General features: G+C 44.6%; 1 protein-coding gene across 1 annotated transcript in view; it reads right to left on the minus strand.

The window, feature by feature from the left end:
* Positions 1 to 16,656, minus strand: part of HDAC4 (histone deacetylase 4) — a 164,755-nt gene that overhangs the window by 63,245 nt on the left and 84,854 nt on the right. The window contains exons 8-10 of the mRNA XM_082001548.1: positions 12,384 to 12,500; positions 12,099 to 12,297; positions 8,535 to 8,764 (exon numbers count right to left, since the gene is read on the minus strand). Coding sequence (XP_081857674.1) covers positions 8,535 to 8,764; positions 12,099 to 12,297; positions 12,384 to 12,500 — 546 coding nt within the window. The remainder of the gene's footprint in view (positions 1 to 8,534; positions 8,765 to 12,098; positions 12,298 to 12,383; positions 12,501 to 16,656) is intronic.

A 16,656-nucleotide genomic window follows, 5' to 3' on the forward strand; every position in this document is an offset into this window, starting at 1 on the left:
CAACCCTATCCTTCTTAAAGGACAATTTTGCAAAGAAAGCACTTTATTATGAACATATTCCATATAATACATGAGTATGTGCATCCCAGGCCTATTAAAACCCCCTAAAAATCTTCCATTTTGCAGTTTTATGAACGTGTATTTCTGTAATTTAAGAATATTTAAGGTAATAAAAGTGCAAGGGAAAGGATATAAAGTTAAGATAGCATTGAAAATGCTTACAAATATATCTGAAATAGTAAACAATTACACAATGCACCATAAATAACTTCTCCTTCCCTTAATTAGCTCTCCAGTTTCCTTTGCTATGAGGTTACTCCTCTATTTTCAAACACAGTCGCCTCTGGCTATCACATTCTGCCACCAAAAAACATTGTTACAGGCTCTGCCTCTCTAGCCTCGGACAGCTAACTACTTCAGTACGGGAGAAACTATACATCTCTAGTCACATGCATTTTTAAAAGACTTGATGCAGCTGGCAAGATTTCTTATCTACATCTTCAAAATACAAAGAACAGAAGGAAAGAAATCACGGCAGCATCAGGTCACAATACAAGGAAAAACAAAGAATTCATCATTTTTCTGTGCAATGCTTCATAAGGAAAAAAAGCACTGCATTTCTTTGCTAGTAAAATTTCAGGTCAGCTGGCATCTGATTTGCCTGCTAGATACGATATATCTATTTCTTCACGATACCTTCTCTGTAGTGGTAAGTTCTTAGGACATCGAAGACTTTGAAGATACTACTATACAGGCTAGAAACGTCTGTTTACTCATCACAGACTAATGAAGAGTCTCCAACAGAAAAATGCTTGAGAAGCTCCTAGAAAAATATAACTACCGCACTTTTTCTTTAGGCAACAAGTGTCACAGGGACCTGTCTGCTTCTAAAGGGTGGCTGAAGAGCTCTTTGGGAAGCAGAACTGAAGAACTTCCATAGGACTGCATAGCAAAGCTTCCTATCTGGACAGACTAACTCTGATGAAGCTGTGCACCTCTGAATCTTTCTCCTAAGATGACAAGCAGTTACAGAAGAAATTTCTGGTCCTGCACAATGAAAAAGACAAGGCTCCTTCAACAATGAACATGACAGATCACCTCAGTTATCAAAGACTGACAGAGATGAAAGCTGGGCATGACTTTAAGTAAAACCTGAGATAGATCTATTCTCAAGTTTTTTTCCAGTTTAGGAGTCCAACACAGGAATGTGGCAGATTGGATATTAGGAAAAATTTCTTCACCGAAAGGGTGGTCAAGCATTGGAACAGGCTGCCCAGGGAGGTGGTGGAGTCACCATCTCTGGAAGTGTTCAAAAAACGTGTGGACTTGGCGCTTCAGGACATGGTTTAGGGGACATGGTGGTGCTGGGTTCATGGTTGGACCTGATGATCTTGAAAGTCCTTTCCAACCTTAGTGATTCTGTGATTTCTCCAGTGTTGCTCATCGTGGTAATGGTTACTGAAAGTAGAGAATAAGTTTGAATCACTGAGGGAACTGCTTTCAGATATGAGAGTAATAGCAGTGTTGTGGAAACGGGCGTCTCCGCTGGAGGGAATACTTCAGTCATGCCCTTCAGAGACTTCAGTGTTGCTGGACAGACCGTTGTGCATGAAAGGATACAGGCTGAAAACAACCACACACATCTTCAGAGTTTAGGATAAATTATCATGTTTCCATACAACTCATCCAGGGTTATCTACTGGTGGCAGAAGCTCAGAGAGATACTTGACAACACACCAAAACCCCATTCCACTTAGCCAGGTATGTACAGCTGGTCAAAACTTTGTGCAGACAGGGATATGCTGGAAGGTGGTCGAGACAGCACTACGGTTGGCGCAGTTTATATCCTGGGAAGCGCCAAGCATGCCTGCTGGGGTGGAGTGACTTCCCCCTGTTTTGGGAACAGGGTGGAGTAGCAGAAAGTACCAGCCAGGACCCAGCCAGCCTCAGCCTCTTCCGTGCTGGCACCATCAACCACGCAGAGTCCTCCTCCCCCCTAAGCAGCACTGTGGGGGACACAGGTGTTGGTGGGGTGGCTCAGCATGTCCCACCGACCAAAGGAAGAGAGAAGCCAGGAAGCAAGGGAGAACAACAGACTGGCTTGGCCCTGACCATGCCATCCTGTGCAGAAGCCAGCAGGAACCTCCCTTTCCTTCCTCTGGAGATGAAGGACAAACTCAGGGAAGAAAGAGAACAACTCTGCATAGCTGGAGACACAGCTTTGATGAAAACAGGGAAAAAAATAGAGGGGAAAAAAAGAGACTATAAAGGCTCAGCTCAAAAGCATCCTGAGACAGTTGGCCAAAACGCGTTGGTCCCAAGTCTAGGATGTGGCTAGGGGTGGGAGGTAAGTGGTGTGGAGTGGGTACGCCAGCTGAGATGCTCAAGAGAAAGGAGAGCACCAGCAGAGAGGCATAAGGCAAGAGTGCATCTGCAGCAGAGCAGACATGTGGCCAAGGGCTTGGAGAAGAAAACATATTGCTGGGGGCTTCAATGAATCACTCAGAAATGATAGCACGAGCCCCGTTCTTCTGGCTATCAATATGACTCTTCCCACCTGAGGTACTGCCTGCAGAGCAGTGAGATCCTAATTTTTAACTTTTATAGACAAAAGAGAAACAAGAGATGATAAGGGATGATGGGGAGAGGCTGAGTTGGGTGTAGGCCATGTAGGGAGCTGGCAGAACCTTCTGCAGCAAAGAAAGATCTCTTGTTTTGGGGTTTGTTGGGGTTTTTTCCCCTGAAGTGATGAGACAGTGGGGAAAAAATAACTGTCTGAGGCAGCATACCTGCTGGAAGGACCACGAGACTGCTGCCTCTGTGCCTAGATAAGAGGGAGCAACCCAACTGTAATGAACCAAAGGAGATGGACTGCCTGGAGGGGAAAAGCAGGGGGAGCGAGAAGAAAACACCTTGGCACCAGCAGAAACTGTTTTCTTTCCCCCTCTCTCCCAAATAATTGGAGTTACAGGCTTGATTCTATCAGGTACACATCTACGTATCGCCAGATCTGCATCAAGAGACACCCCACAGAACAATGGCTCCTGGCAAACCACGTGTAATAGCTGTGAGGATGCACAAGCACACGAACGCCAAGCGTCTCCTGTCCTGCCCAATATTGCATATTCGACCTACTGAGATGCTTAGCGCGAATACTGAAGGAGGTTTTCCTGGAGATCTTTTCAATACTCGTTATATCCAAAGTAATGTCTGGGTGCTTCACAAACAGGTATCCCTTAAACTGCTCAAAGGGTAATAGCCCTACCTGAATGCTGTGCAATACCACCTAATACACTGTATTTTTCTAGTATTACAGATCACACAGAATCACAGAATCATTAAGGTTGGAAAAGTACAACCATCACCGCAACACCACCATGCCCACTAAACCATGTCCTGAAGTGCCACGTCTACATGAGTTTTTTTTAACACCTCCAGCGATGGTGACTCTACCACCTCCCTGGGCAGCCTGTTCCAGTGTTTGACCACTCTCTCAGTAAAGAAATTTTTCCTAATATCCAATCTAAACCTCCCCTGGTGCAACTTGAGGCCATTTCCTCTCGTCCTATCACTAGTTAGTTGGGAGAAGAGACCAACACCCACCTCACCACAAGCCCCTTTCAGGTAGCTGTAGAAGAGCGATGAGGTCTCCCCTCAGCCTCTTCTTCTCCAGACTGAACACCCCCAGTTCCCTCAGCTGCTCCTCATAAGGCTTGTGCTCCAGCTCCCTCACCAGCTTCGTTGCCCTTCTCTGGACACAACTCAACATCCTTCTTGTCATGAGGCGCCCAAAACCGAACACAGGATTTGAGATGCAAGCTTCACCAGTGCCGAGTACGGGGGCACGATCCCTGCCCTGCTGCTGCTGGCCACACTATTGCTGATACAGGCCAGGATGCTGTTGGCCTTCTTGGCCACCTGGGCACACTGCCGGCTCATGTTCAGTCAGCTGCCGACCAGCACCCCCAGGTCCTTTTCCACTGGACAAATTAAACATTACGTATGAAAAGCTACTCCAGGAATCACTTGAGGCTAAACAGTTAATTCATTCCAAAAAAAGAAAAAAAAAAAAAAAAAAGATCAGTAAATAGCAAAGTTAAATTCTAGGTGTTAATAAAAATGGACCCACCCAACACTGCTGCACCAGACAAGCTGAAGCGCTATAGTCCGGTGTATATACGTTGCCGTATATATGTCACGGCAGCAGAAGCGCCTCACTTCCCAGAGTGTGCTAAAAACGGGGTTTACTCAAAAGAACCATAATTTGACCACAGAAGCTCAGTGTTTATCTGCTTAACAGTACAATTCGGGGCTAAAAGGGAGATTATCTGTTCTAGTAAAGCTTCGTGAATCATTATACACCCAAGGGACTAAAGCAGAAACGCTCATCTTCACTACGGAAAGGCAACAAGTTGAGTTTCCCAGCACAGGATTTACAGAAATCTCACTTGCATATTTCTCTTTAGAAAGGGAATTGCTGCTTAAAGACCCATCACACTGAGAAGCTAACACTTTTAACTCAAAATACCTGGAGTCTGCCCAGAAAACAGTGCCCTACTTTACCCGGGTTGCTCTCACAACAGAAATAGCCCTTCAAATGCCGACCCCCAAACACCAAAGATCCATCAGCACACCACGGCTCCTCTCTCATATATAAAAGACTAAAACCTGCATCTTACGAGACTGCAGTCTGCAGAGAAATTGTAATTGTCGAAGGGGGAACGATGCCGGGATCGCTGCACATATTCACTGTACGGCAAATCCACAAGCCCCCTCGCCCAGCAAAACTCCTCCAACCACGGGGAAAAACCATTCCTGAGGTTTGAACATTAGACACGCAGAAAGGTGGGAAACACGAGTGCACATTGCCCATGTCATTTCAGGTCAGTGCTCCCGAGTGTTAATGTATAATTTTATTTTCGGGACTGTTTTGTATTTATTCTCTTAAGGCACATGCCTCATTCTGATCAAACGTTGCACAGACCTCAATTAACACGAAGTGATTCAGCACCTTACCCAGGATCTTATTGAACGTCTTAAACCCTGGTTCTGAAGAAAGAGCTGTTGATTTCTACATACGGTTTTGTAGCGTGATGATCACTGGAGCACACGTGTGCCCTCAAAAATTAGCACGTCTGCGTTCACGATGACTCGACGGCAGGCAGGGAGCGGAGCTGCTCCACGCCATCAAACGTGCAGCCAAGGCAGAGACTGCGGTCGATCTATGCACCGGATGGGGGTTTCAACGATACGATTGATTTTAAGATTACGCGTTTCTGACGCGCCAGCACGCCTCTGCAGCTCGCAGCCTTGTGCTGCCAAAGCCATGGAGAAGACGAGCGTGCCACTGCAAGCTGCCCGCTTGGCTGGATCCGCTCAGCGGGACACGGCTCTGCGGCGGAGAGGAGAAAGCCAATTCCCTGCGACAGCGTTACGCTGCCTTAGCCCTAAGGTCCCTTCTTCCCCTCTCCCGCTCATGACGCGCCCTCCGATTTCTGTGAGAAACGGGGCAGCACACCACGGGAGAGCAGCCTCGCTCTTACCCTTCTCTGTTACCAAGTTCAGAGTCTTGTGAAAGAGATACCACTTGATCATCAAAAACCGGACCAAAAAGAGGCAAAAAAAGAAAACGTGAGCGAGATTTGCACGGGAAACTTAACTTCTCCCATGTCCTAGCTTGAGTGCTCAGCTTGGCAACTTCAATAATGCTCTTTTCATTCACGCATGTCTCTTTTGTCCCCATATTTTTGGGGGGTTGCATGGGTTTTCTGTGTGTGGATTTTTCCCCTCCTTGACGCAAATATCACCACCAGGTGACAAGAAGAGCACCAGATGAGCAGGGCTGGCGCTCATTTTCCATACAGAGCCTTGCGCCGAGCCGGGGGAGTCACTCTCCGCAAGCCGGCTCCCGAACGGGATGCAATGCTCAAGCAATCCCCGATTTGCTGCCGACAGCGGCAGACCACGGACTTCAGAGCCCACGCTGGAAGGGATGGCACCCCGGGGAGCACAGGTCCCCTGCGGTCACCCCCAGGAGCCCCGTTCCTCCTTCGGGCCCGTCCCACCCAACCCACCCCTCTGCGCTCTCCTTCCCTACCCAGCCGCCCGCCCTGTCCTCGTTTGTCCAAGTTACAGCTCCAAAGCCTCAGGCACCAAGGCTTCACAGCCAAATTCCCTAGATGATTATTCTTATTATTTTTAATCAGGAGCAAATCAACGTATTTTTCCTTAGCTGCCTTCTTGGAAACAGCAAGACTTGTTTTGGCTGCAATCATCTCAAAAATTTCATCTGATGTAGACACCTAACAGGGAAAGTTAAGGCCAAAATCTTAAAGTTTGGAAAAATCACAAGCAATTGAAAACAGCGTCATATTATTTACAGGAAATCCAACACAACCTTAACAGACAGTGCTGTCAGTTCTGTTAATAATTAAAAGGCAGCAATCTATTACATTATTTTTAGTTGTGCCCTTACTCTCCTACACACAAGGGTCTTAAAATATCTGTGCGTCTGGGAAAAGTCTTTTTCCATGTCAGCACTTGGATGCTATCCCACGGGATAGATTTGCCACACGCATACAAGCGCTAGTACCAAAACCATTTTAACTCATTACTTATATAAATCAAACACAGGGAAATCGCCCCTGTGCAATCAGTTAAATTACACCCCCCTCCGCCGCTGCTACGGACGCAACAGCTCGCAGCTCTAACAAAGCTGAAATTCAGAGTGCTGTGGGAGGACTCGCTCGGCTCCGGTCGCACACGCTCTCCAGCTCCTGGGAGGTCCAAGTGAAACTCTGAATGAGTTCAGTGGGTACGTCACGGTGAAGTCTTTGGACGCTTCTAAGTGTTGGCAACGGAAAAGCCTTAAAAACCTCAAACAAACAAATCGCCGAGCTGACATTTATTTCCGAACAAAGAAACCCTACCTAGCGCCCTGCGTCCGACGATCCTGGTCACGAAGCGTGTTTGGAGGGGGGTAAGAGAAATTTCTATGGCCGCGGCAGGTCCCCACCACCCCAGTGCGCGGGGCTGAATGAGGCCCCGGGCTGGCACACGCGGTGCGCGGTGGCAGCTCTCCAGAAGTACATGATTGACGTCAGTAACTTGTGTAATCATCCTGCCTTAGCTCGAGTCTATAAACAAAGTTTTGGGGGGTTGTGTGGTGGTTTTTTCTTTTTGTATTTTATTTTTTAATCCAGTTCTCAGTAGTTGTATTTTCTCATAGGACTGGGACAGTGAAAATATTTGGAGAAACCTCTACTGTAAATTAAACTGCAGCTATCCGAAAGGTCCGCCTGCCACCGAACTTGTCCTACCGAGACTGAAGCCTGCTACTGGTTTTGCTTGTTTCTTAAACAAAGGCACCATTGGAACCCTTTGAGAAAAAAAATCTTAGAAAGCCTCAGAACATTACAAATCAGAGTCAGAAAAGTATCACACTGATTATGACCAATTTCTCCCTTCCCCAAGCCTTTTTATATTGCAAGTCTAGCAACAGACTGTGCCTTCTGAAATCCTGGGAGAAAACCTCAGCTGGGGTAAAACATCACAGCTCCGCTTGTGATCAGACCTGTTGCACTTAAAAGGTGCACTTACTTTTCCCTGGGCTGAAACATCAGGATGGATTTTGTCTTTTTTAATGCATACTCATGCAATCATCCCAAAGCAGCTGTGTTTCGGCTTCAGCTACAATATTGGGCTGCCCAGACAGATTATTTTGGCTACACAGCAATTGCAAAAATCTGTTCACTGGTGAGTGGTGCTCTGCAACGTTCACCTGACGTTCTCCAAGTGATTTACAGAAAGCGAGATAATAAACATAGTGTTTGCTTTCTTCGAAGCGATTTTTGAACCACACCTAATTAATCTTCAAAACAACCTCTGCAGGATACACAGCAAGGCTGTCCTCATTTTCAGGAGAAGAAATGGATAGGACACCGCAGTGCTTTACACAGGGCCATAGTTAAGAGAATCTGGACTGGAGATGGGAACAGTTTTTCTCTTTCCAAAGGTAATTCCAGTGCAAAATGCTTCAGTAAATCGGAATATCTTCACTTTCAATTATTTTCTGGTGTTGTCATGTTTGAAATCCCTCGCTTTTTATTTTTTTCTCAAATCCATACTACTGCTCCTTCTCCCTTTCAAACTGAGTATATACACAGTAGGTATTCTCCTCATATTCCTTGACAGCATTTTATGTTTTCTGCCACAAAACTGACGAAAGATCCTGATGTGGATGAACAGCAGCAACAACAACTTTAAGAATTACTACTGGAAACCAGAAGTTTGAACTATGCCGCCTTTCCACGGTCTGCAACAGAGGTATTGATCTTCCCCTTGGTGATGGATGTCCACATCCTTGTTGATGTATTTCTCAAAATCATGAAAAAGAAGTTCAAGAAAGAAGGCCAGTTGGTTATGGAGGTAAAGACCACATACATTACCGCACAAGAAACTCTGAAATAGCATTGGCTAAAGTTGGTATTGATGCTGTATGAGGAAAAAAAAGACTTTAAAAGCGTCATGCCTACCTTGTTGATGTGCAGTTGCTGTTGCTGGAATTGCTGTTTGTGTTTCTCCAAGAACTGCTGGTGCTGCTGCTGGATCACTAACTGCTGGAGCGCCTGGGCGTTCTGGGGAAGGGGAGCAGACTGCGTGCGCCCCAGCGGGCGATGCTGCCGGAGTTTGTGTATTGAAGGGGAGACCCGTTCTCCACCAACCAGAGACTGTGCATGGAGGGGCAGTCCTGAAAGATACCAGTCTGAAGATAATATGGAGGAAAAAACAGCAGAGGAGAAAAAAAGGAAGAAGAAAGGAAGGGAGAAAACGGCTGTTGAGTAACACTGATGGTGACAATGATATATAACGTTAAAACCAGCCACCTCGCCATTTACAGCTGAAGCATCCTTAAAAGAGAACAGATAACGATTAATTACCGTTGGATGGAAGTAATACTTTGCTTTGGTTTGAATTCTTTCTTTGTCTGTTTACTCAGAGACCCCAGGGAAACGCTGCATTTCTTAAAATCGGCAAAACCTTATGGGACCCTTCCATCGCTCGGTGGGTGACGTGCACTAAGATCACAGTGGTAGCCTGGAGAAGTTAAAGTCTTACAGTTTGCCTTGGTAAAGGGAGGAAACCCAGGTTCGTTTCTAGGAAAGTACCAACCCACGCTGCCACCCGGCGGCATTAAACCTTACGGGGGCTCACTGGATGTGCTGACGGCTGACGGATGCTGACGAAGCTGCTTCCCACTCTAAGACTACGTAGGGGAGCACGTCTGCCCTTGGCTGCGCCATACCCCACCCCGTAGAAATGACTAGGGACCCCTGACCAGGTTTGCATTTCAGGAATTTAGGAGCCGGCAGGCTTCATTATTTCTGTAGAAAGAAGGCAAGGTAGAGGCCAAGATGACAAACAGCTAGAATTGTTTCCATCACTGTCCTGTGTATACATGCTAGTAACTTAATGAAAACTCAAGGTTATTTTGGGATAACTTGCGTCACTCACATGCCCTTGGCAATTTGGGTGTCTCTGATGACTACCATGTGAAACACCTATCTGAACTCCGGCGAGGGCATGTCTTTAGGAAGTGTCTTGTCTTTTTAGCTGTTCTTGGGGTAAGCCAGTTCTTGCTCTGCTCTCTGAAAACATACCTTCACATACTTCTTAGAAAGCTAGGACTTGAAGACACGCCTGACACAAAGCCCAACCCAAGGGTGGAGGAGCTAAGGATAGGCCTTTACTTTTGCTCGTTATACCTTGGGCTAGGAAGGCATCACTGGTGTGAAGTGCTGTCTCCCTAATGTGGATAAGGCTGCACACACTTTTAGGAAAGAAGCAACCTTTTGCTTTACCTCATTGTATAAAACAAACTAAAGACTGCACAAGTGGTCAGCAGCATTCAGAAATACTGCCCAGTTCAAGGGTCAGAGAAGCTGTATCTTCTCTTTCTTCAGTTGTTGGTTGAGAAGAGCGAGAAGCCACCCAGAAGTCTGCAGCCAGCTGAATATAGTAGATAAGAAACACCTTGACATTTCTGTGGCAGGACATTACCCCACTGATTCACAGAACTGCCCTTCGTGGAAGAATCTGGCTCATTTAAAAGCCTCTCTTCTTGGCAAAAGATTTTCTGAGTTTCTCCCACACTTTGCTTTTCTGAAAAGAATTATGTAAAAGGGTATCTTATTCCATAAATGTGTGTGTATATATACACACACATACGTCTCTGTGTGTATGAATATATGGGTAATTTGGAAAGATGTGGTCCATCTCCCTTACAGCACAGTTCCTCTTCCCAAAAGTTCAAATTAGAGAGCAGAGGAAGGGATACTATACAGTTTGCATAGGACACCTTAGAAAATTACCTTCCTCCATGTATATGAACAAGGTCCCCCTGTGAAGGCTTTCCAGAACATAAATTTTTTTCAGAACATACATGTCAACGTGAAGGATATTACCCAGAGTAACCTGTCACGAGAGGATGATCATGAGACCGAAGGAATTCCACTCTAGTTTCCCAAAACCCCCATGTCTACCTTCCTGCACAGAAAGAGCATGTCATTGTGTTGGATCATTTTGCAGCCATCGGGAGACTATCTCCAGAGCTGAAGGCTATCAGCAGAATACTAATAAACTCCACTTTTCTTCCAAGGAAGTTAGAAGTACTAACTGTAGTTTGGCAGCCATTCCACTTAGGGCTTTTGAGACCATGTGTTAGCTTGCTCTCTTTCAGTTGCTGCATCTGGAACGTGTGTTTCTTCTTGTTGCTCTGTTGTGTAGTGAATATTTCTCCTAAGTGTTGGTTTATAACATGTTGTACTCACTCCGAAAACACCGCACGTAGCAGGTGGTCTAGAAGGAATACACTTGGAAGCAAACACAGTACACTGTAAACTGAGGGAAGCTTTGAGAGAGGTCAAATAGGAAACAGAACAGCACTTCTTCCAACGTGTGCTTTAAAGCAAACGCTAGAGGCAAAAGTTTTGGTGACAGGATAAGAGGTGAAGTCTTCTCCAGTGGCTCCTCATCAACAGACCTTGGGCAACGGGCAACTGGTGAAGAGCCATGTCATGACTCTGGGTCATGAACCTCGTCATGCCACAGCAACCACGGTGGGAGGCGGCAACAGAAAATTACATAAAGGTTCAAGGAATCTGCACACACCACTCTCAGGGCTCCGGGAGTGCTGGGTAAATACCACACTTATGTGCTTCAGCTCTGCTATATGTACATGCTTATAAGCTTATTACAACCCCACGTATATTCCTAGGACGTGAATGTAAAACCAGACACGAGCCAAACCAGCGTCGTGCTGTAACGCTTCAGTGATCGACATCTCTCAAGACCTTCTATTAGAAATGGAATGAAATAAAAATCAACATGTCTATAACTTAGGCAGAACATCCTTTGTCCCAACATTACACGCTGTAAAACAGAAATGCAACCTACTGGGGATTAATGCTTTGAATCAAATCTATTTATAGACATATGCCTTCCCACAGGTACTTAATTCTGAAAATATGACACAGGGAGTGATTCAAAGCAATTAGCATACTGAAAATGTAACATATACAAACAAATACAATCTGTTGGAATGCAGTTGATTTTGCCATGTTTTTGCCATTTCCAATAACGACGAGAAGCAAGTATTTTAATCTGAGGTTTTGTAAATGCGTGCCTTTCACATACAGAATAGAAACTATCCGTGATAAACAGGAAGGGTAACCATAAGACACAGTGTTTTTGTATCCCCTTTACCCTAAAGCGGTTAGAACCTTAACTACATAGTTTTAAATTGTGATCTACAAGCTTATGCTTTACTTATGGGAAGTAAATAGTATTTATTTTCATCTCGCCAAAATGACAAGGCAGCTTCCCCCTGCCTCTGGATGAGATGGGCAACCTCTGCTTCTGCAAATGCCACCATCATCCAACATATCAACAAGCACATCCTAAAGGTTCTGTGCTATACCTAGAGAACGTGTGGACAATGTGGTACCTCTTTTGTACAAGAGAACAGACTTTCCAGGATGTCACTTGCTCTCTTTCCTCAGCTGGGAGCGAGTTTTGCACATCGTCTGCGGAGCGCTCACCTGTGACTAAGGGAGTTTGTGCAGTTGGCTGTTCCAGTAAGACCATGTGTTGCAGGAGAGGGTTATGTGCAGTTCCCCCATCTCTTTCCAACGTTGTAGTGCTCAAGTAGGGGGTGAGGTGGGTGCCAGGAAATAAAGAGATCCGCTGCTGTAAAGTTGGGATGGTTAGTCTCTCCGCATCCTGCTGCGCTGATCCTCCCTGCAAACGCACAATCGACGGCACAGCAGGTTACGGGAGAGATCGGTGCAAGCAACGTGGCAGAGGCTGCATCCCCCATCACTTACGCTGGAAGGGCCGGTGGCAGGCAGTCCTAGTGTGATGTTGGGCAAAGAAGGAGATGTGTAGAGCGGAAGCTGCGTTACTGAGCCTTCACGATTCACGAGTCTGTGAGCCAGGCTGGTCTAGAAACGAAATCAAGAACATTGTCCTGGTGAGAGAGCATCCAGACATCAGATCAAGGACACAGTACGCTTGCTGTGAGGACACGTCAGAAACGTACAGAGCATGTAACTTTGCTGCTGGCGTTGGAAATACTGAATGGGGGAGCTAAGCTGCGCTTCAGACCCAGCCTAAGTAGGCATAGACTAGGTTCATGCCCTGAACGCCGCTGCCGTGGCCACGCAGGGGCGACGAGACCAGGATAGGCAACACGGGGATGGTCTCGCTTTGCAACTGCCACCAACATTGCTGCCCTACAGCGAGACCTTTTACAGTTGGTTTGACCTTTCCTGGAGACTAAAGGCCATCCTCACTGGTACTCTGCTTCTGCTTGGTCTTCACGGAGTGCCACTGCAAAAAGCTTTTGCGAGCAAGATTTAACAGCTTACTTGTCCTTCGCAAGTATTTGCCTTTTTAAAGCTAAACCAGATTACTTTAAAAAAAAAAAAAAAGGCATTACAATGGCTGTTGTTCTCTTTAGCAAATCACAGACAATTTATGTTATTTACCAGTGTGCTTTAGCTTAAATCAGACTTCAAAATTTCATCAAAAAGCCTTAAGGCTGCATTTATGTAGTTATTTCCTGATTTTCTGGGTGAAATGCAAGATTTACGGAATTATCTTACGGCCATTTAAAGCAGGAACACTTAAGTAAAAATACCTTTAATTTCAAAACAAGATTCATTGAAACACACACTAGAAAAGCCATTATAAAAATTGCATTATTTTAAACTGCCCGATTTTCCTGTTAGGAAACAAGCGTTCTGATCACTCTGAATTTTCTGCAGGTGATTAAATAAAATAGAGTTTAGCTTTCAAAAAGACTTTCTATAGAGTTTCTACCGTTTAACTCGGGTGCTATTATGAAAAAAGGGTTTATGATTAACTTAATATTACACTATGGAACAATCTATATCAATGTAACAGAGATCTGAAGAACGGTGTTACACATTTTAAGATCTAAATTCATAGTCCTGTAAGTCAATGAGATTTTGCAGGTTATTTCCTCGGTTGCAGGGCTAGGACAGCTCTGGGTTATAAAAACTTATTTTTCTCCCTCAAAGACTCTAAGGTGAGACTTCAAAAAACTTGCAGCGATCTTTTAGGGCCGGGGAAAAAAAAGCACATAAGAACTAATATTGAAAACCGAACATTTTCTATAGAACAATCTTCAAAAGCAATTCTGCCTCCTTGATTTACGGCGATTTAACCGGACCAGCCGACAGCTCGAACAGGACCTCACCTCTGCACCTGAGGTTAGTGCTGCCCGGGCAAGGAGGACAGGAGGAGTAAAGCCCGTGTTCGTCACCATTATCAGACACCGGGCTACCTTTTCAAATGGACTCGTCGATGTGCCACTAACTTGCCAGTCATTCTCCCAGTGTCCAGCTTTGTCTAAATTCCTGCCGTTCAGCGAAGTCACCTAGTTTTCATAAGACCTTGTGCAAAATTTCATCTGCAAAGTGATTTTTTTCTTATTTCCTTTTGCTTTCTTCTGCTTTCATTGATGTCATTCAAGCTTACTGAAAATATATTACAGATCAGTTCTCCTGTAAAAGGAGCAAATCTGTTTGTAAAATCTCAGCTGACAATTTGCTGCCCCAAAGGAGGAAATTGGAGAATTTTGCTGTTGAGTGGTACCTGGTAAAGACCTGTCATTGTGCATACCCACACACTGCTTCTTCCAAGTAATTTTGAGCATTCCTGGCAATTTTGCTTTAACTTAAATTACGTCATGTTAGCGTGCCACATCGAGAATAAGATCGCTATTGTCAGCAGAGTAATGAAATATTTTACCGATATCATAAATGAAACAAAACTACATCCACTTTCTCTTTGAACAATCAATACTCTGTAGTTGTGCCTCAAACTATCTCCTGGGGATTTGTTTTAAAAACAGCGAAGAGAAAAACGCAGCAGCTTGATGCTATCAGCATATGATATTTAGCAGCATTATCATCACTTTAAATATACACATCCCATCTGCGGGTTGTACACAAACGTTTTGTTGAATTGCACAGAAGAGAACAACTTCAGCACATCCAATTTTCATCTGTAGTCAAGTACTTTTTATAGTCTTGTATCAACTGCAATGGCAATGAATATCATGTACCTTTCAGAGATGGAAAAACCTTTAGATTTAAAAACAGCGTTTAAAAATAGCTATTGGCTATTTTAAAAGGAGGCAGAGAGCTGCAGTCTCTCCACACTGAAGGCAATCATTGAAACTTAAATAATAAACTCAGATACCGTCTTCCAACACATCCGAAATGGTTCAAGAGGTGCCCTAGCAAACTAGGAAGCAAAGAGACGTATTTCTCATTTAAAATAAAACGTGAAGGTAAGCACGAAACACTTAAAGTTGGCAACATTATTTTTTCAGAAACATTTGAAATTTTTCTAAATATGTAAAAGTGGGAACATGAGGAAGCCTGGTCAACTAGTATTAAAGAACTCCCCAACACTTGGGCTACCAGGTAATACTACTTCTGAAGAAGAAGGTTTTAAGGAACCCAAAGCCCCACCTTGCCCAGTTTTTTCCCAAATGAACCTATACGGGCAAATGGATCAGCTAGTATCGCACAACATGAAATGCTGGATCCAAGTGCAGTTATTTTTCCCCAAAAACAAACGCAAAGGACTAGGACGTTTAGCTAAGCCATTCAAGGGAGCCTGACACGCTGGGAGAACAGTTTGTGCAACAGGTTATCCATGTTCTGTTTGTCACCACACCGTGATTTATGTTTCATTCTGTTCTCCGATGGCAATGATCCAATAAACTTAACATAGTCCTGGGCAGTTTTAAAACTGGAACTGCACAATCATTTGTATGTTATATACTTCCTATTCTCCAAAAACTACAAATAGGTGAAAAAAACTCTAGCCGTTATTTTCAGGGAAATGAAAACTAGATCGTCCTCCTCCTTTTCGCATCGGTTGGTTGGAGATGGTGCACCAAATGCTGCTCCTGTTAAAATTCGAGGTCACCACACTTTCCTCACATGCAGCGGGACCGCTGTGAATTATCCACTGTGGTACAGTTGCAAAAGAGGCAAAGACAACTCCCAGGGAAGGGTTTTGGCAATGCAGGGATTTTTTCCAAATCGTCTGCAACGCTCATACCTCACGCAACTTATGAAACTGCTGCATTACAAGCAGTTGATGAAAAGAGTTTTTCTTACAGTCTGTGTGTCCATTTTATTAAGTACCGTCGGTGTAGTCACAGATTATTAGCTCTAATTATTTACTCAAAAAATAAAATACGGAGGATACTACAGCTTCCTATTCATCTGCATGAGCTAACACTGACTTGGGGGAAGCTGCCTGCTCTGTTTGTATCACAAGAAATTGTCAAATCCTCTGTTTTTTCCACCAGCAGTAACTGGGGATTTGCAGTTTGATAACTATAGCCAAGACTGATGGCTCCCGCATCAGCAAAACTGGTAACGCAGCGCTAGTCTTCCTGCGGCTAACAGAAACGTACCTCAGCTGTGCCCTCGGCTCAGCCAGTCTTCGGTTCTGCAAACCCAATAAATAACCCTGTACGTAAGACACCTTTTCCCAGATTTGCTCCAAACTACTACATGGTCGGCGTGCGTCTCAAAAACCACATCTCTTTAGAGCAGCTCTGGCTCCCAGCGTCAAGTGGAGACTCCACCTTACACCGTCTTAATCTTTACAATAATTGTCTAAATCTTGCAAGGTCTGCAATAGGCTACAGTGGATGTAGGTATGTGTTGGATAATTTGGCAGAGGAGAGGGTGGAGTATAAAGCACACTGCCTGTATTAAATGCTGTTATGCTACATTAGAAATAAAAATAAAGTGAAAATCTGTACAAAACTAGAAAGCAGTAAGGGCTTACATTTACACTATAACAAGTTCTTTTCAGTTCTAAATGACAATTTGGGGAGAACAGACCCCGGCCTGTTTTTACAGTCCTGATGTTCAGACAGACACTATATTCATGGGGAGAACAGCTAATGGTAAACTGGATAAAAAGAAACGCACCAGTGACATGACACAGCCACACCGGTTTTCTACACGTTGGGCTTATGGTGGAGCTAGTTAACATGCCCACACCCCAATATCTGTCTTGAAGAAAAAGGTGGGCTTCAGT

This window comes from Phaethon aethereus, assembly GCF_964289735.1.
Source record: "Phaethon aethereus genome assembly, chromosome: 6".
NCBI lineage: Eukaryota > Metazoa > Chordata > Aves > Phaethontiformes > Phaethontidae > Phaethon > Phaethon aethereus.